Below are 27,997 nucleotides of genomic sequence, written 5' to 3' on the forward strand. Positions count from 1 at the left end.
AGAGCAAAATTAGGGACTAAATCTATGGCAGTCAGTAGGGGCTTCGACTGTGAGCCGTAGGGTCGCCGGTTCAAGTCCCCGACCAGACCTATTTGGAGTGTGGACATCTACTTGGAGAGGTCCCAGTTCACCTCCTGCCCTGCCGTGGTGCCCTTGAGCAAGGCACCAGACAAGGCTGTACCTTTAGTAATGAATATTAAATGTTGTGAGGAAATCTTTCCACCAATAATTCCAATAAGTAATCCAAAATGTATTCACTTCAGGTTTACGAAAGTAACTGTAATCAGATTACTCGTTTTTCAAATGTAACACGAGCTGAATACAGTTACTTGATTTTTGTATTCTGATTACGTAACGCCGTTACATGTATTCCGTTACAACCCAACCCTGGCCACACCCCACTGGGCTGGGCTGGGCCGGAACACTTACAAATGTGGGCCGGTAGGATTTAGGTAAGCAAAGAAAAAAAAAGGAGTGGCCAGAACACTTACAAATGTGGGCCGGTAGGATTTAGGTAAGCAAAAAAAAAAAGGGACTAGCCGGAACACTTACAAATGTGGGCCGGTAGGATTTAGGCAAAAAAAAAAGATTTTTTTCTTTTTTTATAAACTTTTTTTTTTTTTTTTGGCCCTCCGGCCCACACACAGCACCGGCCCACCGGGGAAACTCCCGGTATTCCCAATGGCCAGTCCGCCCCTGGCCTATATTATCTCCTTATCTGAGTCAGCTGAGCCGTATCTGGCCGTGCAACACTCACAGTGTCACATACTGTAGCCTATGCAGAAGTATTATTTTAAGCAACACATTAGGTTGACGAAACACTCAACTCAAATGTAATTAAAGTCAGATCCACTCGTGTCTTAGATGGGACAGTGATATCATAAAACTGTTAGGCTTTCAAACACTCGGTAGTTTATTTATTTTTTAACCAGTTATTCTGTATTCACCTTGCAGGTGGCTTGTATCCTGGATTATTATGTTTAAGTCATGGATGACTAATATTAGAAAAATATGAACTTTAAAGTTAATATTTGTCTAATATTAGTTTACTTTTCATTAATGAAGTATGACGCTGCGCTGTCAGTACACTTGTCCCTGTTTGTGATTGGTCAAATGTTGCTAACCCCACCCCTTTCACGTGAACGCGCTCTCAGCTGGTGAGAGAAGCCCTGGCTTGATTTACCGAGTTGATATTAACCAGCGTCGAGATCTCGTTTGTTAGGGTTAGTGAAGATAACTCAAACATATCCAGGGTTTGAACTGGCTTCGTAGTACAGGGCACAGGTGGCTGCATAGCAGCGCTAATGTCAAAGACACACACATTAAACATTATATTTTTATTTTACCAGGATGCACACATATATTTGGGTCACTGCATTGCATGACATGGAAGCTACTGAAAAAAATCCAGACTTTTCCATAAAGAAAATTAGACATTTCACAACAATATTTATGTGAAATAGAAAAGCACAAAAAAGTAATTACATGTCTAGTGTAAAAATACTATTTGGAGTAACTGCATGCATGACATGGAAGCTACTGATTTTTTTTTTAGACTTTGCAAAGCATGACAAATTCAGTGTGTGATTCTGCAGTCATGTGATCAGGTGACAGGGATAAATACACAGAGTTTAAATACACAGTTTCATCCCCGAGTCACAAATCATCGACAAGTGAGCTGCACAGCAACTGAAGACGCCTGTCCATCAGCATTCCACCTCGCTGCTCTTATTTATAGCTATGTAACGCAGGAGATTACGAGGAGGGGGGAAGGGTGTCAAGCTGATTGCATAATTCTGATGCTTGTTACCTCCATCTGCCACAGGTACTGGGTTTCCAAATCAACATGTCTACTGTTTTGCGATCTGCGGCCTCAGAGCCAAGTAGCCTATAACTAAAGGTGATAATTGTATGGGCCTGCATGAGTTATAAACACTCCAAATGATACAACCAGGGCGCACTACATTATACACTAAGGCCAAAGCAGAATATAGCTCAGCCCTGCCGCAGATAGCATTGCAGGATATGTTACGAGGGAAACGATGAGAAATAGAACTGGAACCAAAGTAAATGCTAAAAGGAGATTTCCATCCAGCTCAAGGGAAACGGTTTTAGCTGAAAGATAGACTGTTTTCACAGTTAGCTGGAAGAAAATGGGTTTATTTTCGTGTTCAAAACTCCCTCAGATGTCCAGGAAGTGTTCCCAAGAGGGGAGTTGAAGGAGTGTCATTATAACAGCCTGGGCCTCCTCTCCTCTGTTTCTACATTCTACATTTCAGCAGCAATGTGAAAGGGAGGGCTTTATATATGTTATAGAAGCTGGCGATATGGGAAAGATTTACTAAACTAAAGATTTCTGATGGAGATTGGCGAGAAGCCTCAAAATAAACATTCAGTGCTCTTGAGCAAAGGGATGGAGGAAAAGTTATAGCATGTCTGTGAGATAATAAACATTACCCAAAGAGAAAAATGTACATTTGTTTGTTTTTAATTCTCACCGTGGTATTGAGATTTACCGTAACTTTTATATCGTTTTAATAATATAATTAATAATATTACTCCAGTACTAAACTATGATATATAGTGTCAAATAAAGTTCGATAACTGATTGTCTTCGGCCGATATTGATCTCGTCGGGTAGATTTGTATTTTATTTAAGAATAAAAAAACGAAACAGGCAGGACTTTTTTGTGTCGATATCTTTATATTGAAATTCATGAAGTATACAATGCATCCTACACTATTACAATGTCCACACGTTGATAATGTTTTTGTCGTATGATAAAGCTACGTTTTGGCATTTAATGAACCAAACAGCAGTTTGACTGAGTAGCTCAGAGCAAAAATAAAAACAGAAAACATTGTTGTGAATTAAACGGTAGAACGGCAACAGGTTGGTAGATACAAGTAGGCAACATTAGTTATCTTTACAGAGTAGAAAATCATGAACAAAAACTCAATATTAATTTTTAAATGTTTGTTATATACAACCCAGTGCCTTAGAGGAATAACTTCATCTTGGTCCTTCCTCTGACATCACCAGCAGATTTCAGCCCATCAGATTCCATCTTCAAGTTCAATAAAACAAAAAAACAGTAACTGTTCAGTTTAGGCTGGAAACAGAAATACAGTTTTCACTGTTTGTTTTTATTCTCCAGTCTCATTTGATCAGTGAATAGAAAATGAGAAATGGTTGCCCCCCTTTCTATTAAGATAAATATGAAAACACACACGCATGAACTTTTGAAACCCCCCATCGCGAGCATGTCAGCTTGACCTCTGCTTTGACCTCTGATCCCTGCGACTGATGGTGCATCTTCTGTGATACCGATCCAAGCTAGAGGTGCAGAGTTTCACTTCTGCAGTTGTATGTGTTCATTTTCTGCTTCTACAATCACATCCACTTTGATAGTTCTACATCTGCTATGGCCTCCTGAACTCGATGAAGTCTTTGAGGCATGAATTCATCGAGGAGCTCATAAATGTTTCAAGGGACTTCGCTCCACGCAGGTTCCATCGATCTATCCCTGCTGATTTTTGGAGGCTGCGAGATGCTTGATCCCTTGTTCCACCTCCTCCCAGATGTGTTCTCAATGAGTGCAGGAAGCCGGAAAAAACACAGATTTCTGTAATGTCGCTGGATTTATCTTGAGATGATGGTCGATAGCTTTTCTACACAGTGGCAGTGACACTGCGGGATCAAATTTTAAGCCAAGAAAAATCATAACTGTTCAACTTTGACTCAACACAGGAAACAAGCTTTTAATTACTTTCTTTGCTTTCTACCATCAGCATGGGACAAAAGAAACTAGCATTTTTCAACCATTAATAACAGTGTAATTCAGTGTGTGTAGTGGTGAAAGAGAACCCAAATATCCAACTGAAGTGTGAAAAACAAAACCGTCCTGCTCGATGGAGTACCACACATGACCCTGCCTGTCTAGTTCAGAGGTCGAAGGTCACAGAGCAGCTGGGCCTGACAGCAGGTGGTTGAAGGTGTGTTCAAGTGCAGCAGGAATCACAACGTCCTGTGCGTGGCCTTTCTATTTTGACTTCCACAAAGTGATGTTTCGGGTTTGAAAAAGCATTGCAGCACTTTAACAGTGTTGTAACATAAATACACAAAGTGTATACTACATGAGAAGGTTTGCACGGTTTGGAGCTTTTTTTAGTTTCTTTGTGCTGGGACATCCAAACCAAACAAACCTCAAGCATGTTAAATGTCAGATATTTGATGTGAGGAAAATTGACTCATTTATATATTCACACACATCCACTAGTTTCAATGTTATCGACCTTCTGATCAAGGCTTTGTCAGCAAACTTTTCTTCAGCATCATTCATATGCACATTTAAACAATAAAGGAAACTAGACAACCAGGGAAACACTCTTTCCCCTTGCGGCACACACACACACACACACACACACACACACACACACACACACACACACACACACACACACACACACACACACACACACACACACACACACACACACACACACACACACACACACACACACACACACACACACACACACACACACACACACACACACACACACACACACACACACACACACACACACACACACACACACACACAGCTTTTTTCTTTCCCTTTCCACACATTGTCTCCCTCTTCCTCGTATACACATTTTAACATTACTTCAGTCTATTATTTATGCATTCAAAGACATATTTTCAGTCTCACATACACCCCATAGTCAACACAAAACATGCATGCTTACACATACACACATATGCTCATTACATAAGCACATTCATGTACATACATAGAAAACAAAAAGGTGTTTTTCAACGTAAATTAGAAAAAAGCTCAGTTTTGAAAAGGCGTCTATTAGCTCTCGTACCTAAAAGGAACATTTGACAGGGCCTGGTTGTGCCAGTAGTTTAGAGGGGAGCCCGCAGAAGAGTGAGGTAGGACGGAGTGTTTTCTTCTCTATCCCGTCAGGACAGTAACTCTTCAGGTGTCCCGCCTTTCTTCTGCGGGTCGTTACCATCAGCAGTACAAAGACAGAAATAAATGAAGCATCTCCTTTTTTTTTTTAACGCTTATTTTCTGTGACCGGTGGAAGCACATGGTGTCTCTGGGGAACGTTTCTGCCCCTTCTCAGCAGCACATTTGGCTGTAGTCATTTGGGGTGGAGGGGGGAATAATGGGTGGGGATTATGCATGGCGACATTCTTAATAAGAGGAACAAGACACACAGTCCGTAGTAATGGACGTCCTCAGATTTAACGGTCAATGTTCAAGTTAAAGTCGGTAGGTTAAGTTATGTGCCCGCAGGTTTCAGTGTGGGGAGCTCCACACATGGTCTGGGTAAAACTGGGGAGGGGGTCATCAGGTTAGGTGGTCTCCTTGCCCTGGTTCCCCGTGACGGTCTTGATGGAGCTGAGCGTTCGGTTGAACCAGGTCTTCTTGGCGGCCTGCACCTCGTTCAGGGCCAGACCCAGGTGGTGCTCCAGGTCCTGGTGGAAGACAAGATCAATCAGCAGGCATCCAAAACAGTCAGTAAAAAACAAAGTAAGCAGATTTTGGTTCACCTTTCAAAGCCCCTGTGTACTTTTTAAAGTATCTTTTTACCACTTTGGTACAGAAACGTCCCCCCCCCAACTCCCTCCCCACTTTAAAAGACACCATTAATCATATGAAATCCTCATCTTTCTCTTTTTGACATCAAAAACCTTCATGATGAATAGTTCACTCGACTCCTGCAATGCTTAAACTCACCACACACTCACTTTCACATTGACTTCTACTGCAACTGTGTTTACATATATTTCTGAAATAGTCCGAAGCTCTCTAATTTAATTAGACTGCCCTTTCTAATTCAGTGAGACGTTAATGCTGCTTCGGATTGATTACAAATTGAATTATTTCTTTAACTGTATCTCGTCAATAGCCTACTTCCTGCTGGGATCTCATCCTAGTTTAATACAGTCATGAGAGTAGAATATGAGCTCGCGGTGACACATTGTTTAACATAAAAGCAGGTAGTGTAGATATTAACAAAAGGATGGAAACCAAACATCCTCACATAAAGGACTAACTGGACATCATTTAGAGCCAGCAGTATGTTGGATATGTTCTCTAAGGTTGTCACAGTAACAGTTCATCTGTTTGTGTAGTTGCTTCTACATCATCTAGAATAGTTTCAATGGTAACTAGTATTATTCAAGTTATATTGCAACTAAATAAATGTGGCATGACTTGCATGGTCCTCGATCATCAGGGGGGTGAAACATTGTGAAAAGGAAATCCTTGTATTTATATTTGTTCCCTGAGTCACATATAGTTATCTCAAACTCTTTGTGTATTGATTTTGGCCGGGCCTGTGTTAGTGTACCTGGAGTTTGCACTCGGCCTCCACCAGCTGCAGCTTGGTCTGGGCCAGCTCCAGCTCCATCTCTCTCAGCTGGATCTTCAGACCCTCCTTCTCCTCATCTTGCTCCCCGGACCCCCCGGCAGACGCTGTGTTCACAGTCCGCACACGGCCTTCTTTGTTGAAAAGACTACTGCACTTCTCACAGCCTTCCACTTTGAACTAGAGAGGGATACAATGAAGAGAGCAAATGTTAGAAACAACAAACCCCCCCCCCCCCCAACAAAACTGAGGGGTAATAGAACAATGATGGAAAGATAATTTTTTATGACATATTATTTGGTGATTTCTTTATGGCTTACTATAATTTGACCTATTATCATAATAAATTACACACTAAACTATCACACATTTTTTATAACACAATGTATCACATAAATGTTTTTGTAACAGACCTTACCATATAATAGCGTTTTTCTATATGGCCATTTTTGTGGACATACTCTACTGAATTTCTTTTAATGCAGTTTTTACTAAATTACTTGCATTTTCATGACATACTATACTATGCCATGTTATGGTATTTTAATGGATTTTAAGCGATTTTTTAAATGACATTACACATATCAATTTTAATGACATTATTACGTGTGTCTTAAATGAATGAAATGATCTGCAGGGATATATTCTGCGAGGTGGCTGTCTATCTGTGTGCAGTAGAGATTTTACAGTTTTAGAAGAGAGAGGGCTCTGCTTAGTTATTGAAGCATGGCAGCTCATTAGTGTGGCAGCGGTACAGACCAACTACACTTCCCCTCTTCTGTCAGGGCTGCCCTCCTGCTGCCCTTTTCTCAGAGAGATCTTTCCGGGTGCCCTTGTACACTTCATGGTGATACATTACTGGGCAGAGGGCATTTGTGCAAGCAGTAACAGGACATCACCGCCTGTGCTGCTAGACAACACCCCATTAAAGTCCTTTCTTTCTTCATTATTGCATGTTAACTCGTTTAAGTATCACTGTGTGAGTGGGACGATATAGCTAAGCTGTACTCAAAGACCTTCAAGTTGTCAAAATAGTCTCGACTTATCGAGAATAATATTACTGCGGCACAGACAAGTGATGAGTTTTTGTCTTCCTGCTTCTCTTTCTCATTTTAAGTTTGGCTCATGGCTGCCACACGTCTGGCAGCGCAGGTTGAGTCCTCTTTAATAGCTTTTACTCCTCCGTGAGCACTGTAGATAGATTAGCACTTTACTTTGCAATAACAGGGAGTATAGTCTACAGCGCGCTGATTCAGGGTCAATGTTTTGTTCCTTAGCAACATCAGTGACTATGCTGGTTGAGATATTCCCTCCAAATTAATAATTCATAACACTAATACATTTAATTTGGATTAAACTGTCATGCGAGCTTAAAGCTGAATGGTAATAATACTTAACGCTTCCAGGCTCGTCACAGCACAAGTGGCTGCGAGCGTTAATGAAGCAGCAGAGAGCTCAAACTGTTTCTGTCTTCCCTTTAAATAGAGTGATTGTGAAGAAGTATGCCAGCGCATTCAGTAACATTTTTAATTAACAATGTTGTAAGTTACGGTTATACATAATTCACTGCGCATCACCAGTCCCCTACTTCAGTTATAATTGCGATTGCTGACAGCTTTATGGCATTTGCTGCACCATTATTAGCAAATAAAAAAAGAACAGAAAAGGACAAGCAAGATGATACACACTCTCCTCTCTCTCACACACACACACACACACACACACACACACACCACACACACACACCACACACACACACACACCACACACACACACACACACACACACACACCACACACACACACACACACACACACACACACACACCACACACACACACACACACACACACACACACACACACACACACACACACACACACACACACACACACACACACACACACACCACACACACACACACACACACACACACACACACACACACACACACACACACACACACACACACACACACACACAGCTACATTCCTACAGAAAATGTCCTTGGTTCAATAAACCTTTTGTGAGTCCTTGGGCAGCCCTGACAGAACTCGGTGCCAAAATGGCCTCTCTCCCAGCTACAGTCGAAACAAGCATTTCACCCGCCAAGTGCTGGAAGTGAGATGCTTGGCCCCGGCTCCTCGGCCGAACGACCCCTTCTCCCCCAAAAGCTTTGATTTCACTGCCAGGCAAGACAATCAGATGACAACATGGTTCCCCACCTTCCTGAAAACTCAGTTGTACCTGGAGGTAGCAGCTCAATCATCTCTACAATGATTGTCAAGAAAGTCTGATACATCTCGATTCCCCCCTACACTTTATCTCATTTACTTCTCACTTAGTAACTGTACAAGTGGTATTCATTCATACATGTGTCTGTATCAACGCAGCTCTGTTATTACGCTCCACTTATAGTCCAGGCTGTTACTCATCCTCCTGTGTTTGAGTGCACACAGCAGTGTTTCGAGGTGTGTGTGTGTGTGTGTGTGTGTGTGTGTGTGTGTGTGTGTGTGTGTGTGTAAAATTCACCCTGATTTTCTCCAGCTCCCCTCGGTTGGCCGCCTGTTGTTTCTCCAGTCGTTCACTCAGCTGGGTGCAGATCTATATGAAACAGACACATTGTTCAGCCTGCCATCAACATGACACTCGATCGGTGGAAAAGCACTGTAAGGCTTTTGTATCTTGTGCTGTGTTAAATAAACACAAAAACATCATAAAAATACAGAAGATTGTTCACACTTTCAGAGCCTAGACGGTTATCTAATCACTACATATATAAACAAAAAACGACATGAATAGTTATGGATTAGAACTTTAGTTCTTCTAAGGTTTGAGGACAAAAGAAAATGTCATAATCATACATTTCTATTACTTAAATATATATAAAAAAAATCAATCCCCCTTGCTTTTCAATCCACCCAAAAATATATTTTCTGAAGCTAGAATAGAATAAGAAAAGGAACTGAATGCGAACCGCTTTAAACCCACATGTAAACGGTGAGGTGTATCGTTCCCGTGATATCTGACCTCTCTTGACCGCGCCGTGCACAACCTTGTTACTCTCGTTAGTGTATCTTAGTCTGTAAGGCAGAGACTTCATCCTCTTACTCTTAATTCCATTAGTGTGTCGTAAGGTCCCGTGTCTCCAGCAAAGCTCACCAGATACACACACACACATCCTTAGTTAAACCCTTTCTCTTTCTCTCCTCCTCCTATACCTATAACCCACAGCTACACACACACACACACACACACACACACACACACACACACACACACACACACACACACACACACACACACACACACACACACACACACACACACACACACACACACACACACACACACACACACACACACACACACACACACACACACACACACACACACACACACACACACACACACACACACACACACACACACACACACACACACACACACACACACACACACACACACACACACACACACACACACACACACACACACACACACACACACGCGCACACACACACACACAAGCTTTCCTACAAACAGTAAGATCGATTTGACATGAGTCACCCTAACGGGAACATGGGGTCACCCCACCTCTCCTCGACAGACGATCTTTCTCTCTCTCTATCTGCTCCTGCTCTCTGCATATCTCTCTGCTTCCCTGTGGCACATAATGTATCCCTCTCTTCTTCATCCTCCGCCTTTAGGATCAATCTATACATCTCTGTGTGTGTCTTCAGCCCAGCAGATATCCATCTCCCTCCTCCTACATGTCTTTTTGATCTTTTCCTGCTGTCAGCCTCTGCTTCATTTGCCCTCGACTAGCATTACGGAGCCCATTTCTCTACCTTCCCTTCATCGCTGCTGATCACCTCTTCCTCTTGATCTCGCAGCTCTTTCTCTGCCTGCTTCCTTTCTTTTAACTAGTGCTACTCCAAGGCAGGCGGCACATCTTTTTATTTTTAAGGTTTTACTTGAGCCGCAGGCATTCTGTCTTCAATCAGTTTTCCACATGGGAAGTTAGGCATGTTCCTGTCTTTAGATATGCTTCTAGTTTGCAGAAGGGATGATGTGTCAGGTCTATGAATGTGAGATCAGATACATGTCAGTCCACACTGCTGAACAATCCACAAGCAAGCTGTCAATTCATAATTTGCTTATTTAAATGTAGGATGGACAGTTGTTGTTTTCTTCATATAAAGCGGGCTCAGTACCCCTGGGCTAATTTAATGTTTTTCCACAAACAATTTCACTCTTATTTATATGAAGTATTTCCACTCTGCTCCAGGTGTAAAATTACTAGCTCGGGTATTTCCTTTTTTTGTCAATAATGCATGCATTCCTATAATTAGCATATTCGGTGTACGCTATTTGAATTGCTTTATAACACTATATGAATTTGGCTTGGAACAAGAGGCGGACAATTAGTTTGCAATTCTCAATAAAACATAATTAGAATATGGCGGTGTGTCCATGGTCATAATCCTATTAAACTGTATGAAATCATATAAATATATCGCTAACAAGGCCTCAGAGGCACCAGTTTTGGCTCGTGTCCCTGTCCCTGAGAGCATCTCCTCTCCAGCTCTTCAGCAGGGATTACAAAACGCCACTCGACACCGTTTTTAGCTCCACCATCAACAGACGTTTTTCTGTCCTGGTGGGCTGGAGGGGCAATTAGCACACAAAGCTTTTTGGATGGGATCCCGCAAAAAGAAAGCTGCCATTTGCAGCCAGTGAAATAGGAAAACTCTATTTGAAGAATAATTTGAGTTATCTGGGTTGGAAAACAATGCCGGCTATTTTGGGACATTCCTCAACTTGTCAATCCCAGATGATTGAATGCTGCTGTCCTCCTCTGCTCTCTCCTCCACAGACTGTTGTTCATGTTCTCCCCCTCTCCATCTATCACCCCCATATTCCCTGTCACAAAAATAACTGTTTTTGACAAAGCGCCATTTTCACATTGGTGCTGCTCAGTTGCATGCTAGCAATCTGAAAGCGGCTTTGATCTATAATACACACACAAACACACAGATACACAATTATTAACGTTTTCAGATCTGCTGTCAAGTCCAACATGCTGCCAATATTTTTAGACTCAGGTGAAGTTAAGGTCTGTTTCTAAATGAGTCCTCAGGCTATTTCTGTCTTCCTCCACAGGATTGTTGCATAATGTCTGCGCTGATGGTTTTTGATCTGAGTAGGTTTATATTTAAGCATTCCGTGACCGGATGAGATCTGAAAGGATGAAATCATCGTAATAGGAACTCGGAGAGACAGGAACTCAAAATATGCCGGCAGGCTAAGTCATCAGAGACTCTGGATTCAGCTGAGGGACATTTTGTTAATTTAGATGTTTCTCCTTCACAAAGTAGATACATGACAGAATATGGATTGCTCTTGTATTGTTTTTAAATATTTATAGCAATGGTAATGGCTTGATCAGAGCTAAGATCTGAGAAGAAAAGCCAAATAAGGGTTGATACGTCGAGAAGAGGTGCTCAAAGGCTGCTCGAACAACCAGAGTTCAGGATGAGGCACTTAACATGAACCAAAACAGACAAAACGACCTAATAATGAACTGTCAAATAAACTAAAATCCAAAGTAATGTAAATGTATATACAAATATTCTTATGGCGCCACTCACTTGGTGCCCCGTGAGATGTGAGTATGAGTTATATTTTTATGATAAAAAAAACTTAACATAAGAAAGGATCAGCACATGAAATATCAGAACAAATATTGAACTATATTCACTGTTTCCTTTATGTTGTCTTTGTGATTTATATGAACTAGGTGGCCATTACTTGCTGCGATGCACAGATCGCCAACAGCTGGCAGCTTTTTCAAGATTCTCTAAATTACTATTAAGTGTTTAGCCTTTTATCATACATACTTTAAAATGTCCCCAAATCTTTACATTTATAACATGTGGCCGACCAAACTCTACCTCCGACCTTGAGAATTATCTGTTTGTACCTCATCATGAATTACAAGCTACTACTGCTGTCTCACCTTGCACTTGCATCTTTAATTAGAGGAGCGCCACTGTTCAGTGCGTCTTCCAGATCAATGAACAGTTTTCTGCTCATCTACTTTCAATTTAAAAGCTCCGGATAAATTCAATCCAAGCCTCACGTGAGAATAAATGATCTTGCATACTAATTAGTGACTTTCTCGCTGCTGAAAAACAGCAGCAGCTGTACAGAAGTCATCCGCAAAGCCTTGTCCGCACCTATTTCTGTCTCTTAACACCAGCTCCCAGTAGGTTAAGGATCGATTTAAATATTTTATTAATTATCTTTAAGGCTGTTAATGGCCCAGCTCCTTGCTTTATTTCAGACCTTTTACGGTGAATGAACGGCCCCAGGACAAAAATGCTGGCTTTGTCTTTACTAATTTAACTGTCCTTTGGTTTTAATTCATTCTTTATTTCCGATATTATTTTATCTCGGTCCTTTTTAATACATTTATTTTACCTGTATTGCTAAGATGAAGTACTCTTATTGTATATTAGCTCTCGTTTCGATGCCTTAACAACAATGACATATGGTATTTAATCCTGGAGTACAAACTATATTTTATCGTAAAGGAATGAACTCAAAAATGTTTCGAGATATAATAAAGATGTAACACAATCCATGTTCCATAATATATGTTTCTGTGTATATCTAGCTCTCTTTAATGTCATGAGTTTATTTGCTATGTATCATCTTCTCTTCTCAGTTTACATTTCTAACTTGAGTAACTCCTTTTAGGTACATACAGTAGACTAATATCATTATATTTGTTCACTGCATGGTGAGTTATTATGTTAATCTAAACTGTAAATCCCAGTGTTCAAAAACATTTCAAGGAAACTGGAGTGGGTGTGCCACTGTTCACAGTTTCACTTCTCTAAAATGTATAGAAACAGAAATATGAATCAAACAGAGAGGCTCATAGTACTGGATATGCTAGCTGTAAGGAATCTACCCTGTGGCTAGACTTCTTAATTGAAGCATTAAAAGTGATTTCTGTACAGAATTCATAGAGTACAAACCTGCTTATATTCTCCAATGATGGAGCCGTTCTTCTTTATCTCCGATTCAGACTTATCGAGTTCTCGCCTGCACATCTCCTTCAGCTGTGGAAACAAACAAACAGGATCCCGTTAGGCGGTCGGAGGGCAGACAACAAGGACAGAGGCCGAGTCACGACCGTGTCAGTGCCGTGACATGTGAGGAAGACAGAGAAAGGTATAGGCAAACGTGCAGCTCGGGGCAAAGTCACAACCTCAACACACACCTCTGTGTAAGCAATAAATCATTCACTGCTACACTTCCACACAAGACGACACACTCACTCGGAGGACAGCATTGAACACACAGGTTTGTCCTTCACTTCGGAGAGATTGAATTCAAGAAAATCAACAACAAACATCCTTTGACATTGAAGGCTTGGTATCGATAGTAGGAAAAACAGCCTGAAAGGGTTTAGAATATGGTTCTTTCAGCCAGGGTATAACATAGAAAACACAGGCAGAGAGGAAATAGCAACACATCTGTAATATCAGCCATTTCAGTATTTCAATAAATACATAATAATAACGCGCAGACTCTTGGCTCTGTCCATAACAAATAGGCTGCTCAGTCATATCCTGTCACATCGATATTGCATACTTCCTGCTCGTCTCTCGACCCCAGGACAGGAGAGTCAGGCCGTTTTCACAATAACTCTGTTCATACATTCACATGAGAATTTGTGTTGCAATATCGCTGACGCTTTCCTAACATTCATACAGTAACCCTGTGTGCTCCTTTGAGATTCACAGAAAAACATATATTCAGCTAACGTCTAAAGGGTCGCGACAGAAAGACAAATGTGTGGTTGTTGGCTCTAACCTGGGCAGATTCCTCCTCCAGTCGCCTCTTCTCGTCCTCAGAGTCCACCAGTTTCTGTTTGGTCAGCAGCAACTCTTTATTCAGTGCGTCTGCCTTCTCCTCAGCCTGACACACACACACACAACAAAAAAACCTAATGTTAAGAGGTCATTATAAGATACACTTGCGATAAGTTCTTCTTAAGTGTTCTTTTTGCACAATTGTTGCCACATTTAACACACACACAAACACACACACACACACACACACACACACACACACACACACACACACACACACACACACACACACACACACACACACACACACACACACACACACACACACACACACACACACACACACACACACACACACACACACACACACACACACACACACACACACACACACACACACACACACACACACACACACACACACACACACTTTGTCTTCAGCTTACGTTGTCGAGGTCTTTCCGCAGGGCTATCTTGCTGCTGACTAGTTCGTGCGCCAAGTCGTCATTCTCCTGCTCCAGACGCATGTTAGCCTCTTGCAGACGACGGTTCTCCCGCTGGACGGAGAGAGAGATTTAAAGACAGAAGGAGAAAAACCGGAAGAGGGGAGGAGGGAGAGGTGTGTGTGAGGAGAAAAAGTGGGACAGGAAAACAGAAGAGCATATGAACGGAAATAAGGAAGGGAACATGAAAGAGGAAGGAGAGTGGAGAGACGGGGAGAAAGAGCTACTCATGAGAATGTGCAAATGAATGTTTAAGCAGCTCCTCCTGTCTGAATGCAGCGAAATAAAGACTGTGGGTGTAAAAGTGATCAGGTGAGAGCGTGATTACCCAGTACGAGTTGTATGTAATGTTTAACAGAGCATAACCTGCTTGTACATCATTAACAGCGACAGAGAGATGGATTAAAAACATATTTTACAAGAGATGACAAGCATAAGATTTAACGGGATAAAGTCCACTTTATACAACAATCTGGAGTGTTCATACCTTCAATGAAATGAACACTAAGACTAAAATAATTATCAAATCTTACCAGATGTTGCAAATGTGAAAGACGCCACACATCATAAAATGATAAATGATGATAAATGACACTGACTCAAATGTAAACAAACAGGGAGAATACGGAGCAGATTAGCGATTGTGTTATTCTGAAATATGCTCAGAGGAAAATGACAATATGTCTGAACCAACCTGACAGCAGTCGACGTTATCAAGCTGTGGCTTAATGGGGGATTGTATCTCCATAAAGGGCAATCGTTTAAACATCTTGAGATATCTTGTTTGTCATTCTAGAAAAGATGATCTTGGTGAATGGTTCGTTGCCAGCATTATCATGAGCAAACAAAGCACACGTGCAGTCACTGTAACTGATGATCTTGCACTGTGTACAACCAGCCCGACTTATGGCATGTACAATAAATGGCTTTCTGGGCGCCATGTTGTTTTTCTTTACCGAACAAGGACTGTCAAGGTCTGCAGTGAAATAATAATGTATTCTGTCCAGTGGAAAATCTGTTAGAATATAGTTTTAGTTATAACACTATGTGGTAGCAACATACAGTATAGTATTGTTCCAGAGGTGTGAGATCGAATGTAATACTTGAGATACTCAAATATAATTATAAATTCAGAAAACGAAGTTATTGCAATAAGGAGTAAGGATAAAAGTATATAAGGGTTAGAATTGCATGTTTTTTCAAAAAGCGGATACGGCTTTAAATCAAATGTGTGTTAATTTAATTGAGGATTGTAATTATGTGTAGGTTTTCGGTGTGCAAAGATGAATAAGTTCTGCTCGTGTGTACCTCGTATCTCTCAATGGGGGCCTCCTGCTGCTCCTGCTGCTCCCTCAAGGTGTGGTACTCCTTCTCAAACTTCTTCAGCTTTTTCTGGCTGATCTGTTGGGCAGTGGAGGCAGTTTTAAACTCATCAAATATGTCACATGAAGAATAACACTTATTAACACATGATGAAAAATATGAATATACATTAGCCCAATAGTCTTTGGCTCGTGGACCAAAGGGAGCTGCCAGGGAAGAGTCTCTCTCATCTTGTGTAAACACCATTGATAATCTCTGTTGGACTGTGAGGGTCTTTAGTTCAGCTCAGCATTTGAATAGGATGCAATGGAATAAATTAAGAGATTACATGCCCAATTCGACACTGTAATTCTTTTCTGAGAAGCTGGTACATTAGGATATCACTGTCAACACAATTGAGTCACTCATGCCACCTAACTGATTTGTTGGTTTCCAAAAGGGTTTTTAATAGTTCAACTTTAAAATGATGCTGTAATACCAAACACGGGCTGGATGTTCCTTGAAGACAGCATATATGTGTTTCACGTCTGATTAGGATAACATTTTACTTTCTAATCATAAATTACATTATATAATCAATCACACTTGTCTGTTCACCTAAACATCTCTTGTTACAGCAGTTGCAAAAAGAGCAGAATCAAAGGAACTGTAAACAAGCTTCTCCACGCAGGTCAAACTCAATTGCATCAGCTCACACTATTATCACGTTGTTGTTGTTGATGATGTTGTCAGCTGTTGTGAAGCGCCTCTGTTCTCCCAAAACAGATTCTCATTTAAATACACTTACAATCACATTCATGCCTACAGATGCAAACAAAGGCAATCTCAAACAGACCTTTAACTGCCGAGCTGCTGCCTGACATTGGGCTTTCTAAAAGAGATAGCTACCATACAATAAACACGATGTGCCTGATTTTTAACATGAAAAAGACACCTGTTTAGATCTTCTTTGGATTGTAATCTAATCTGATAACATCTGCAACATTGATGCACCATTACTGTTTGCATGCAGGCCTGGATATGTTACAAACGTAGGTTATCTATGACAGTGGTTCTCAACTGGTGGGTCGCGGATCCGTTTTGAGTGGGTCGCGGATGGGTGAGTGAAGAAAAAAAGAAAATAACGCTGTGCATGCAGTAGGCGTTGGACTGGAAGTACCGGAGACCAGAAACGGTTTTGAAAACTTCTGTGACGTAGTGATCATCTTCTCAATAAAATATCTTTGCTGATGTTTTTCCGAGTCTTCTGGCCTTTGATCTTTGATTCCATAATCTCATTAAACCTTATTTAAAGCATACTTTAGTTCTGTGAAGGGATATAAGGGATATATGCACTGTACTTCACTTTAATTAATATTGTATGCTGAAAAGCGTATATATTATAGCTTGATTTTTTGTTAAATAGATTTGAGTGGTTCAAAATGTCGGGGTGCGATTTATTGACAAAGGAAAAAGTGGGTCCCGAGGCCTGACCAGTTGAGAACCACTGACTGACATTATTTCAGATGGTCCAAATCCTCCTTTCAACTTACGATGATGGCAGAACTGGGACAGAATGATCCAAATGTCCTGTTCTAAGTGTGTCCCTGAACGTGTGTGTGCACGAACATTGGATACAGACAAAAGGAAGAAAAAGTACATGAGGTCGTGAGGGCAGGAGAGGCCTCATCTCTGTTCTTTTTTTGTTTTCCTCTTTTCTTTTGCAGAGACAGACAGCTGGGTCCGCAGAAGTTACCTCTTACAAAAGCAATTAGGAACATAAAGCAATGTATACACATTACATATTTCCCATTGTACACGTCTTGGATCAATTGTAAATGGCCTAATTACCTGTGCCGTACCATCCGGATAGTTTTCTTAAAGTGCACTGCAGGAGGCATTTTATAACACCTCAGACTCTCTTTTATGTAATGTGCTTATTATTCTCTGCTCTACTAAACCTTGAAAAATCTTTTATAAACTTTGACTAACTAACTAATTGTTGACTAACGAGAAAAAGCTACTGTAGGCATGCATTTGAACTAGAGAGAAAGTAGATGGCTATTAGGTAGACATACAAATATGGAAACTAGCACAGAGGTAAATAAAAGAACTGCATGCATTCATGATTTACATTTATATTCCCTGGGTAATCTGCATTTATTAGCTTTAGAAGTCAAAAGGTTGGCAGACAAGAAGAGAAAAAGGTGTAACAACTACACAGAGACAAAATGACTGACCCTAGTTTGACCCTGAGGTTGTCTCATGAATACATTTCTGACCTGACCATAGTTACCAACTGTTTGTCACATATTCACTTCAAAATTATTCAAATTATAATAACCCTTGACCACAAATACTACGTAGTTTAAAGGGTCTTTCCTATAAAAAATAACTACTGGAACTCGCACAGGCACGAAAAATCCTCTATTGTTTTCTTTGTCCACCTCATGGGATAGGATCACAAAAATCCTGCATTTACAGCCTTATGCTTTCTCCACCGTCAGTGAATGAGGGCGAAGGACCAACCACAACCTCTATTAAATACAAAATAATAATATTTATTAGCTCATACAAAATCCAGAGGTAGATCATTTTAAAGATAATAATCCAACATTTAAATCACTGCCTAAATGCCCTAGATATCTGAGCTAAAAGTTAGATCACCTGGCAGTGCAGAAAGATCAGTGCTCCAATCAGAAGGCAGTGTCATCGGTGAATGAGGACACCAGTAAGCTGATCAGGTAATCCTCTGTCGTGACATCCAAGCTTCAGATTAGCCTACCTTGATTCAGATTTAATTCCAAACTCCGCCATTGTCGTGCTCTCTGGGGTCAAATAAGTTTTACTAATTTTCTCTTGCCACAAAATGTCCTGATAATAACTTCAACTTGCAGAAAACATAAGGCAATGTGCATCTCGGTCACTATATGCAGGTATTTCGTAGAAATGGCTTTAAAGCAACCCTTAAAACACCATAAATTATAATAATTACATCAACCAAATAGTCAAAACAAAACCATCACTTCATGCATACAAATGTTTGTATACTAGCTTCCATCTGAGAGGCCTCGTCCGCCCAAAATGATTTATGTTCAGAACTGATGCCTCGAAAAGGAGTCCAGTTGCCTCTGATTTAGTTCCACTATGTTTTTGATGGATAATCTGCTCGTGTTATCTCTCTCTGTTGCCCACCTGTCTAAATGAGAAATAAGCCAAACATATCTCCATGCTGGCTCCTTTACAGAGTTTGAGCTAATAAATATCTCTGCCCAAAGTTACCTTCAAAGTCAGTTACCTCTAAACTAGGACAGGCTGTTGAAAACAGGTCAGGACGCAGGTGTGTGTGTATATGTGTGGTTTTAAGAGATACACAGGAAGAGAGGTGAATTTAATCTGTAGAACTTGATTTAAGGTTCAAAAGTGACCCCTAGTGGTATTTAAGATGTACTGCTGGACTATATCGAGGTTGTTTCCATTCATTCAGTGAAATACAAACCATCTTGATTATCTGATCAGCAAACATACTGTTCTCTGTTTCAAATATTTTGCATTCCTGGACATTTTAAAGACCATTAGCTTTGAAAATGTGGTTATCAAGAAGACTTAGAAACTGAATAATATGTGAAGCTGATCCTGGGTCTTGTGCAGTATAAGGGATGAAAGAAAGGCTGAACAGACACAGTGTTACAAGGAAGCACTCTATTGGCTTTTACTCTTAACTCACCTTCATGCCACAGGCCAGCTCCATCAGCTTCTTCGCGTTTTCCTCAGAGCGATATCTCTTCGGAACTGGGACACGAAAGAATTTGAGTGCACCCTCGAAGTCTGTTTGGATCAGATCGTCTTTAGATGTCTGAGGAAAATAAGGATAGGAACACAGGAGTTAAAGAAAATGCTTACAGAACATGGCTCAGCCTATTGGATGTATGTTTTTTTACTTCTTTGTAACATGAAGCAAAATTATCCTCACTTAAAGACAAATATATGATAAATAACAGGCCGTTGGTCAACTAGCTTTAGTCTACAAACCAGAATAAGATATAAATTGATATTTTTTAAACTCACAATGGTGGACACTACACATGTAACTGCACCTGCTAACCGTGCAGATGTGAAAATTAACTTTTAGCACATGCTCTGCCTTTCCTTTTCTTCTCAGAGCTGTGGTTGCCAGAGTTGCTGTGTGTGTTTTCAATTTGTGTAAGCTTACCTTCAGAAGTGCCAAGGCTACATTGAAGATCACACTGATGCCCTGGAAAAAAAGAAGACACAATTGTCATGGTTTGTTCAGGGATGTAGTTACTTTTGCTTCAACAAAAAATATCATAAAACATGGGTTTAACAGTTGCAGAATATATGTGCAACATAATGCATAATGTATAGGATTCCCGTGTAATGATATATTAAGAAATGATATTCGCCATCAATGGAAACAAAACTAATGACGAAAGCAGATTCATTCAAATAAAAAGAGAACGATCTAAACAACATACAGCACATAATACCACTTATTGTATTTATTGCTGTTAATAATATTTATTTTCCAGCTTGGCCTTTTAAAATGTGCACTCTCTTACTCATCCTAGGAGATGATTCATCAGTGCTGTCCGACTGTATGGGAAGTTGAAAAACTACAAACTTGGATTTGGCTGGCTAACTAAAAGACATCCAGAGAAACTCCAGTTGCCTTGGCTCGGACCAGCATGCTGAAAGGTTAAACTTCCACTTAGTGTCTCTGTACTTGGGTCTGTCCATCATATCTTACATTTTGGAACACTCTCCGGTTTCCTGCTGTTGCGATGCATCGTTACAGCATCATTGCAAGATTCATTAATCAGAATATTAATGGAGCGTGGTCTTCTCTAGATCTAGAGCTTTACATTCAGGCCAATAAAACAGCCTTGTCTCATCAGTCAGAGTACTCTCAGAGGCCATCGAGTGGATACACTTTTTACTGAATTTGGCCTCATTGCAAGCTCTGCAAGAAGAGTGTTCATAGTTCCAAACTTCTGATGTTATTATTATTAGCAGAAGACATCTCGAGTTTCATCACAATACAATATTATACTGATTTGTTGGTGACCAATATGTTATTTGCTGATATCACAAAGTCTGATTCTGATTCAATTCAACTCATAAGGAGGTGAGCTACTGACTCAGAATTGCCATGGGAATTGTAAAGGTGATCTTAAAGATGATGATATGTGTTTATGTTTTCAGTTTGCGACTGACGATCATTGATTCAACAACAATTCAGATCTGTCAGATGTTAAACCCCTAATTTAATAATTATTGAATTGACTTCTGAATCCCTCGAATTTTCTAGAGTTAATAAATGACATATAACTGCTAGTTCATATTTTATGTAGCATGTGTGAATTGCAGCCATGAAAGTTGTGTTTGTGTCTTTGTATTACCAACCTCACACAGTAGCAGGTCGATGATATGGAAGACCATGTAAAGAGGGAACTTGGCTGTGAAGAGGGTGAGGAACCACTGAGAGGCGTACATGTGAGCCTCCAGACCCACATTCAGGAAGTGGTTGTACAGGTCTGGTAAATATTCCTGTTTAAGACAGAGAGGAAGGATATGGCAGAATGAGGAGGGAGAAGATAAATGAAGGGACAGGGGCAAAGAGAGTTAGACAAAAAAGAAAAAGGAGTGAGGTACATCAACCAATTCCATGATATGCATTTATAAAAAAACATTTAAAATGTGCAAATAACAGACACATACCTACGGAGCCCCCTAGGGGACATAGAAAAAAATATATATTTAAAAAAAAAAAAAGATCTCGCAAAACCCAGTTGCAGTTTGTAGACGGTCCCTAAGCACTCCTCTCCCTCCTCAAGCTGCAGATTGTGACCAATTCTTGATGTTTAGCTCGGATGACGGCGCGTATATCGAACTGTTCTGATAAAAACGACTCTGTAGCTCGTTGTCTACCTTGCTATGATTGTAAAGTCATGTTGTTTGTATTTTTACAACGTTATGTTCATGAGTTATTGATCCGCGAAATTCGAATCTGTCAATAACTCAGCTCAGAGGGACGTGCATGTCCCCTAACCCGTGCCTATTGCCAAGCACTGATGTTATATCTTTATATTTAAGGCCAAGCTCAAAGTAAAATCGATGAACCGCTCCATTGTTTAGGTTTCAGTGTTGCTGTAGTAGCTGAACTGACCAGGAGGTACATTGAGCTAAATGAAAAGTTTTTGCGAGATCTCGCAAAAGTATTGCGAGATCTCGCAAAACTTTTTTTTTTTCTTCTCCATGTCGCCTAGGGGGCTCCGTACATACCTGCATGAGTCTCTCAAGCTGGAAAAACTTGCAATGCAGATCTTCAAAGTTCTGTTTGAAAAGGTCCCTGAGCCCGTAGTCAAACATGATCTTGACCAGCACACTGAACGCTTGCTCCTCTGGCATCTGAAGAAGAAGACCAAAAGATTTAGTAATAAGTACCTCATGCCAATGTATATACTTATGTTGTTAAATGAGGCTAATACAGCATTTGCTTTACTTTTCAGCTTTCCCATATAACACTACCTGAAGTTGTTCAATGACTAATTCAAAAGTTGATTAATAACATCTGCCCTGGTACATCAGCTTCAAAAAGACATGTTCTCAGTCTGTCCACTAAGTGGCATTGTTGCCTTTTTCCTGAACTGCAGGAGTCTTGTAGGGAAGCCACTCTAGCTGAACACATATTATACATTATTCATTATTCAGTAATGACATTATTCTTTAAAATGTCAGTTCCCGCAGACACACAGTAACAATACATCATGCTTATAAATTCTGACAAGACACGCAGAATAAGCCAGATTGATGCCTCCAGCATTGCAGAATGTCAAAAAGACACAGATGTAAAATGAACAGAACATAGTCCCTCACAGCTATTTAAAGAGGATTGAATGCATAGGATTTGAGCTGGACCCGACTGATATGTGAACTCACGTGCAGCAGCAGCACAGCAGCCAGGAAGGACTGTCCCTGGCAGTAGCCGATCTCCTCATCGTACACAGAGTAAGCCTGAAGGAGAGGACAGAGGTGTAAAGTTAAACCACAGGAGAATATTGAGGGGAAGGAAAAGAAAACCTGCTTTATAATAGATGTTAGACCAAATGTTGCCGTCAGCTTGCATATGAAGCATGGAGCCGATTCTTATCTAACATTTATACAGGCGCATTAAACCGTTTTTATGAATTTAACACTGAATCAAATGATGAAATGTAATGAGAATGAAAAGATAAAGGGCCTCAATAAAAACGTTGTGGGTAATTTAAACAAAAATAACAATTATTTTCTTGGGAGATGGCAAGCCAGCCCAGGGCAAGTTCAGTATAAGTGAATACTTGTTTTTGACTGATAGTGAGAGAGATGGCTCAAGCTACATGGAAGCTATATACAGTTTTAAATGTAACAGAAACAAATAAACAGAGGTTGAGAAATAAAAAAATAAAAACAACAATGGTTTTCCACCCATTGGTTTGAATATTACATGTTTTGCTTCATAGCAGACTTGCACTTGAATAGTATTGTAAAAGCTGATTTAGAGTAATATCTAGTTGTTTGTATTCCCTTTAAACAATCTGAAATTGTTGAACACTGGCACTGAATGCTATATCACCCTATTGTGCAGTGCCCTAGACATATATAGGTGAAGGATCTGAAGGGATGTACAAACATAACCGTGACTCTGATAAAAAGACAAATAGAAATGAAAGAAATAAGAGAGGGAAAGGGAAGAGTTGCAGAGCGATATGAGTGTAGAGGAAATAGAGGACATTTGAGGGGAGGGAGCAAGGAAGAGAGCTTGTAAGAAAAGGCTGTAGTGGCCTACTGAGCTACAAACGCAAAAAAAAGAGAGCAAGTCAAAGTGTGGATCAATCCACACGCAGAGGGAAGGGAGGGCCCGCTGAATTATTCACACACACCTGAGGAGGGACTTGTCTGGGAAAGAGATTGATGCCCTCACATGATTTATACATAATGAATGAAATGAGAAGTGTGAAGAAAGGCCATTCATTTAGGATTGTGAAACTATAGGTTTAAATGTGTGTGTGCATTTGTCAACGTGAGACAGAAAGCACCGGCACTTTACGATCAATACGTCTTTTGTGACAAAATGCCAGGTTTCTGTTTATTTGCGTGTGCTCTGCTCAGCTGTGCAGCAATATTGATGTCAGTAAAGTCTAGTGTGGATGTGTGTGTGTGTGTGTGTGTGTGTGTGTGTGTGTGTGTGTGTGTGTGTGTGTGTGTGTGTGTGTGTGTGTGTGTGTGTGTGTGTGTGTGTGTGTGTGTGTGTGTGTGTGTGTGTGTGTGTGTGTTTTCTTCAAAAATGTGTTTCATTTCTAGATGAGCATTGGCTGTTTTGAACTCGCTGAGCCCAGAGACTCAGTGGCTGTTCAGTAAATCCATTACGAGTTTCCTTGAGCTCTGACAACTCTCACTACTGCTCTGCAAACTTTGTCATCAGAATGTAAAACAAGACATTTAGATGACATGACACAGTTTCCAGGGGAACATTTGATTCTATTTAAGATCAAGATTGCTACAATTGGTTATAGCAATCAACTCTAGTGCTATTAAAAAAGGCCAATTATTAGTAATCACGACCAAAAAATGTCCCCACAAAAAACACAACAGAGGTTGTACGGTATATGATCACTATGTATGTATGTATGTATGTATGTATGTATGTATGTATGTATGTATGTATGTATGTATGTATGTATAGTTTGTCACTATGATGGATTGGGTTCAAGACATGTTATTTATGTTGTTATTACTGGCTGGTTTTTGTTTTTAATATTTTACAGATGTATTTTGAGTTGCACTTCTGTATTGTGAGTGTTTCACAAAATGACTTAATTTAATCTTAAATAGATGATTGTCTAAGTCAAGTTTCAGAAAAGACTGATGTAGGCATTTGAATCTAAATGGAAATGCAGTCTATGTGGATCAGAGTGAAGTTCAGAGGAAGGGAACACATGCTTGTTTTTGCAGTCAGATGTAGCTCTTGTTGAGCCTTTTAGCATAGCTTTGATCCACATGTATACTATATTTCTATCCATACTTGCCCTGTGATGACTTAACAAAAATATTTAAATATCCCATTCGAGTTTGTGTGACCCACCTTGCAGATCTTGTAGAGGGAGTCTTGTCCATCTCCTCCAGTGTCTTTGAAGTAGTCATGAGCTGGGAACGTCCTGTTGATGTCCCTGGTGATGGCACTGTCCTGGGGGGACTCCTAACAATGACACAAAGGACATCGGGCTGTCACAGATAGGGAGATTCAGCTACAAAAGAATCCACAAGAAGTTACTGTGAAAAATATACCATAGAGGCCCAGCAGTGGTCAGTGTTCCTTAGTATGTGCTGGCAACACATTGTAAGGATTTATCGTCTGAGTCGAGATGAATTACTAGTAGCACAGGGTGTTCTCTCCGACAGTACAGACTGTACTTCCTCTCTCCCTGTATCTCTATGTGTCATCTCTGTCCTTTTTTAGTTCTAAAGTAAAACTTGAAATGAACGTTTTAGGTTGCCAAAGCAAAGTTGAAGAAAGATAAAGGAGCGCTGAGAAGCTGTATACAAATAACATTAAAGGGAAACTAATCAATGACATGATATGGCACAAATGCAGCAGACTCTTATTTATCACCTTTATTCAACATACAAGTTTTCTGTGTGTGGGACAAAAATTCAGTTGACTTTTTTCAGAAAAAACTGAATGCCCTAATGCAAATCACTATTTGCACTCAGTTCTGGGAACATCTCTGAAACTGTTCCCCTTATATCAACATGGTCTTTTGATGGAAAAATAACCAGAGCTATCTGAACCATAACTTATGGGATCAAATGTTTTGTTTTGCTATGCATGTGTACTAAGATCCTGGGCCTTATCGGCTAGCATGGCTAAATACATACGTCAGGATATATTGACACAAGTGCAGAGATGTGTCCCTGTCTTCATACAGAACATACACAAGCCTGAGGCAATGTATATCTGTGGGGTATCCCTCCACTGGGATGACAAAACACAACACAGTGGAATAACCACCAATACAGATCAGTGAATTCTCTACTAGCTGAGATCAATCATCCCTAATTCCATCACTGATGCTCAGTGTATTTGAAGTGTGAGTAATGTTTTTTGTTTGAGAACATTTGGTCAGCTTGCAATCTGTTCCTCTGATTTGTATCTATATTTGGTATTTTGCTGTACATTAAGACTTACTAAAAAATGTCTAATTTACTACAGCTGACATTATGAGTTGATTAATCGATTAGTTGATCAACGGGCAATTAACCACAACCATCAAAAACAATGAGAAATGTTACTTGCTCTGGTACTGCGTCCAGTGTGAAGAGCTGCTCATTACTCTGGGCCACAGTCGCTCAGTAATGATAAGGATCCATGTTTAAACAAACACCACTTAGCCATACTTATCTGAAGTGCTGAGAGCATGTACAAAGACCTCTGGCATAATAGCCAATTAGCTTCCCTTCTGTCTGTCTGTTCATTCAGTTAAAGCGAGGTTTGGTAGAGGGTAGCGTGAGAGGGCAGAGAAAACATGTCCACTGTATAGGAAGTGTGACAGCAAACTCCAGCCATTACGAGAAAGAGAGAATGGGAGAAGATAAGTATCTCTGAGGAAATGTATATCACAATCAAAATAAGAAAACCTTTATTAGTCCCATTAGGAAATGTACAGTATAAAGAACACAGTTGATGTATTGTATTGTGCAGGTCCCTCCATTAAAGAGGCTGTTGTTAAATTACAAGCTGTTTTTAACACTATTCAGACTCAGCTCTCTGAACTAAAGCTTCTTTTAAATGTTGAGAAAACCAAGGTAATGCTCTTTTCAAAAGCTAAAAAGACTCCAGAGCCTGTTTTAGATATTGTAACTACGCAAGGAACAAAACTTGAAGTTGTTGCCCGTTACAAATACCTTGGTATCTGGCTTGATGATTGTCTCACTTTTAAACTCCATGTCAATAACCTGCTAAAAAAACTGAGGGTTAGGCTAGGTTTCTTTTTCAGAAACAAGTCCTGTTTCTTGCTTGAGGCCAGGAAAAGGCTAGTCACTGTGACCTTTTTACCTGTGCTGGACTATGGGGATTTGTTGTATATGAATGCACCTGCCAATTACCTGAGCAAATTGGATGCTGCGTATCACAGTGCTCTGAGATTTGTCACAAATTGTAAAGCGCTTACTCATCACTGTACACTGTATACCAAGGAAGGTTTGCCATCACTCTCTGTACGGAGGCTCAGTCACTGGTACACTTTTATCTATAAAGCTTTGTTGGGTAAACTCCCGTATTATATCTGCTCTCTGATAACACAGAGAGTTGCAAGCAGCTATTGTCTGAGGTCACATGATGTGGTCTTGTTAGATGTGCCAAGAGCAAGGACTGTCTCAGGTAAGACAGCTTTTATGTGCGCAGCTCCACTTGCTTGGAACAATCTTCAGCAAGAATTGAAACTGAGCAATCTCATTCCTCTGCATGTTTTTAAAGCTAGGGTAAATGAAATGCTTGCTGATACAATGGGCACTTGTAAATGTCTATAACTATGTATCCTGTAAATATAATGTATAATGTCCTTTATTGTTTTATGTTTCATGTGGAACCTATATGCTGCAGGTCTCCCTTGAAAAAGAGATCTATGATCTCAATGGGACCAATCTGGTTAAATAAAGGTTTGAAATGAAATGAAATGAAATGATGACAGAGATAATAACATACATATGAATTAAGCTTTAAGTTATATTCAAACACCTGAAAATGAAGTATAGGCAGTTTATGTTTGTCATTGTTTTTCAGCTTTGGAAAACTACATTTTAGAGAGAGGATGTTTCTATTGTCTGAACTACAAATCCTTTCAGACTGTATGGGGAA

General features: G+C 40.2%; 1 protein-coding gene across 5 annotated transcripts in view; it reads right to left on the reverse strand.

Annotated features, from left to right (window-relative positions):
- Positions 1 to 4,549: 4,549 nt before the first annotated feature.
- LOC117455998 (rab GTPase-activating protein 1) overlaps positions 4,550 to 27,997 on the reverse strand; it is a 64,094-nt gene continuing 40,646 nt past the window's right edge. For all 5 annotated transcript variants that reach the window (XM_034095693.2, XM_034095690.2, XM_034095691.2 and 2 more), the window contains 13 exons: positions 25,226 to 25,339; positions 23,044 to 23,118; positions 22,387 to 22,512; positions 21,508 to 21,651; positions 20,297 to 20,338; positions 19,811 to 19,939; positions 16,090 to 16,182; positions 14,725 to 14,835; positions 14,280 to 14,384; positions 13,439 to 13,522; positions 8,922 to 8,993; positions 6,373 to 6,570; positions 4,550 to 5,494 (listed from right to left, as the gene is read on the reverse strand). In XM_034095693.2, coding sequence (XP_033951584.1) covers positions 5,372 to 5,494; positions 6,373 to 6,570; positions 8,922 to 8,993; positions 13,439 to 13,522; positions 14,280 to 14,384; positions 14,725 to 14,835; positions 16,090 to 16,182; positions 19,811 to 19,939; positions 20,297 to 20,338; positions 21,508 to 21,651; positions 22,387 to 22,512; positions 23,044 to 23,118; positions 25,226 to 25,339 — 1,416 coding nt within the window. In that variant the 3' untranslated portion in view covers positions 4,550 to 5,371. The remainder of the gene's footprint in view (positions 5,495 to 6,372; positions 6,571 to 8,921; positions 8,994 to 13,438; positions 13,523 to 14,279; positions 14,385 to 14,724; positions 14,836 to 16,089; positions 16,183 to 19,810; positions 19,940 to 20,296; positions 20,339 to 21,507; positions 21,652 to 22,386; positions 22,513 to 23,043; positions 23,119 to 25,225; positions 25,340 to 27,997) is intronic.

The sequence above is a fragment of the Pseudochaenichthys georgianus genome, chromosome 12, assembly GCF_902827115.2.
Source record: "Pseudochaenichthys georgianus chromosome 12, fPseGeo1.2, whole genome shotgun sequence".
Classification (NCBI taxonomy): Eukaryota; Metazoa; Chordata; class Actinopteri; order Perciformes; family Channichthyidae; genus Pseudochaenichthys; species Pseudochaenichthys georgianus.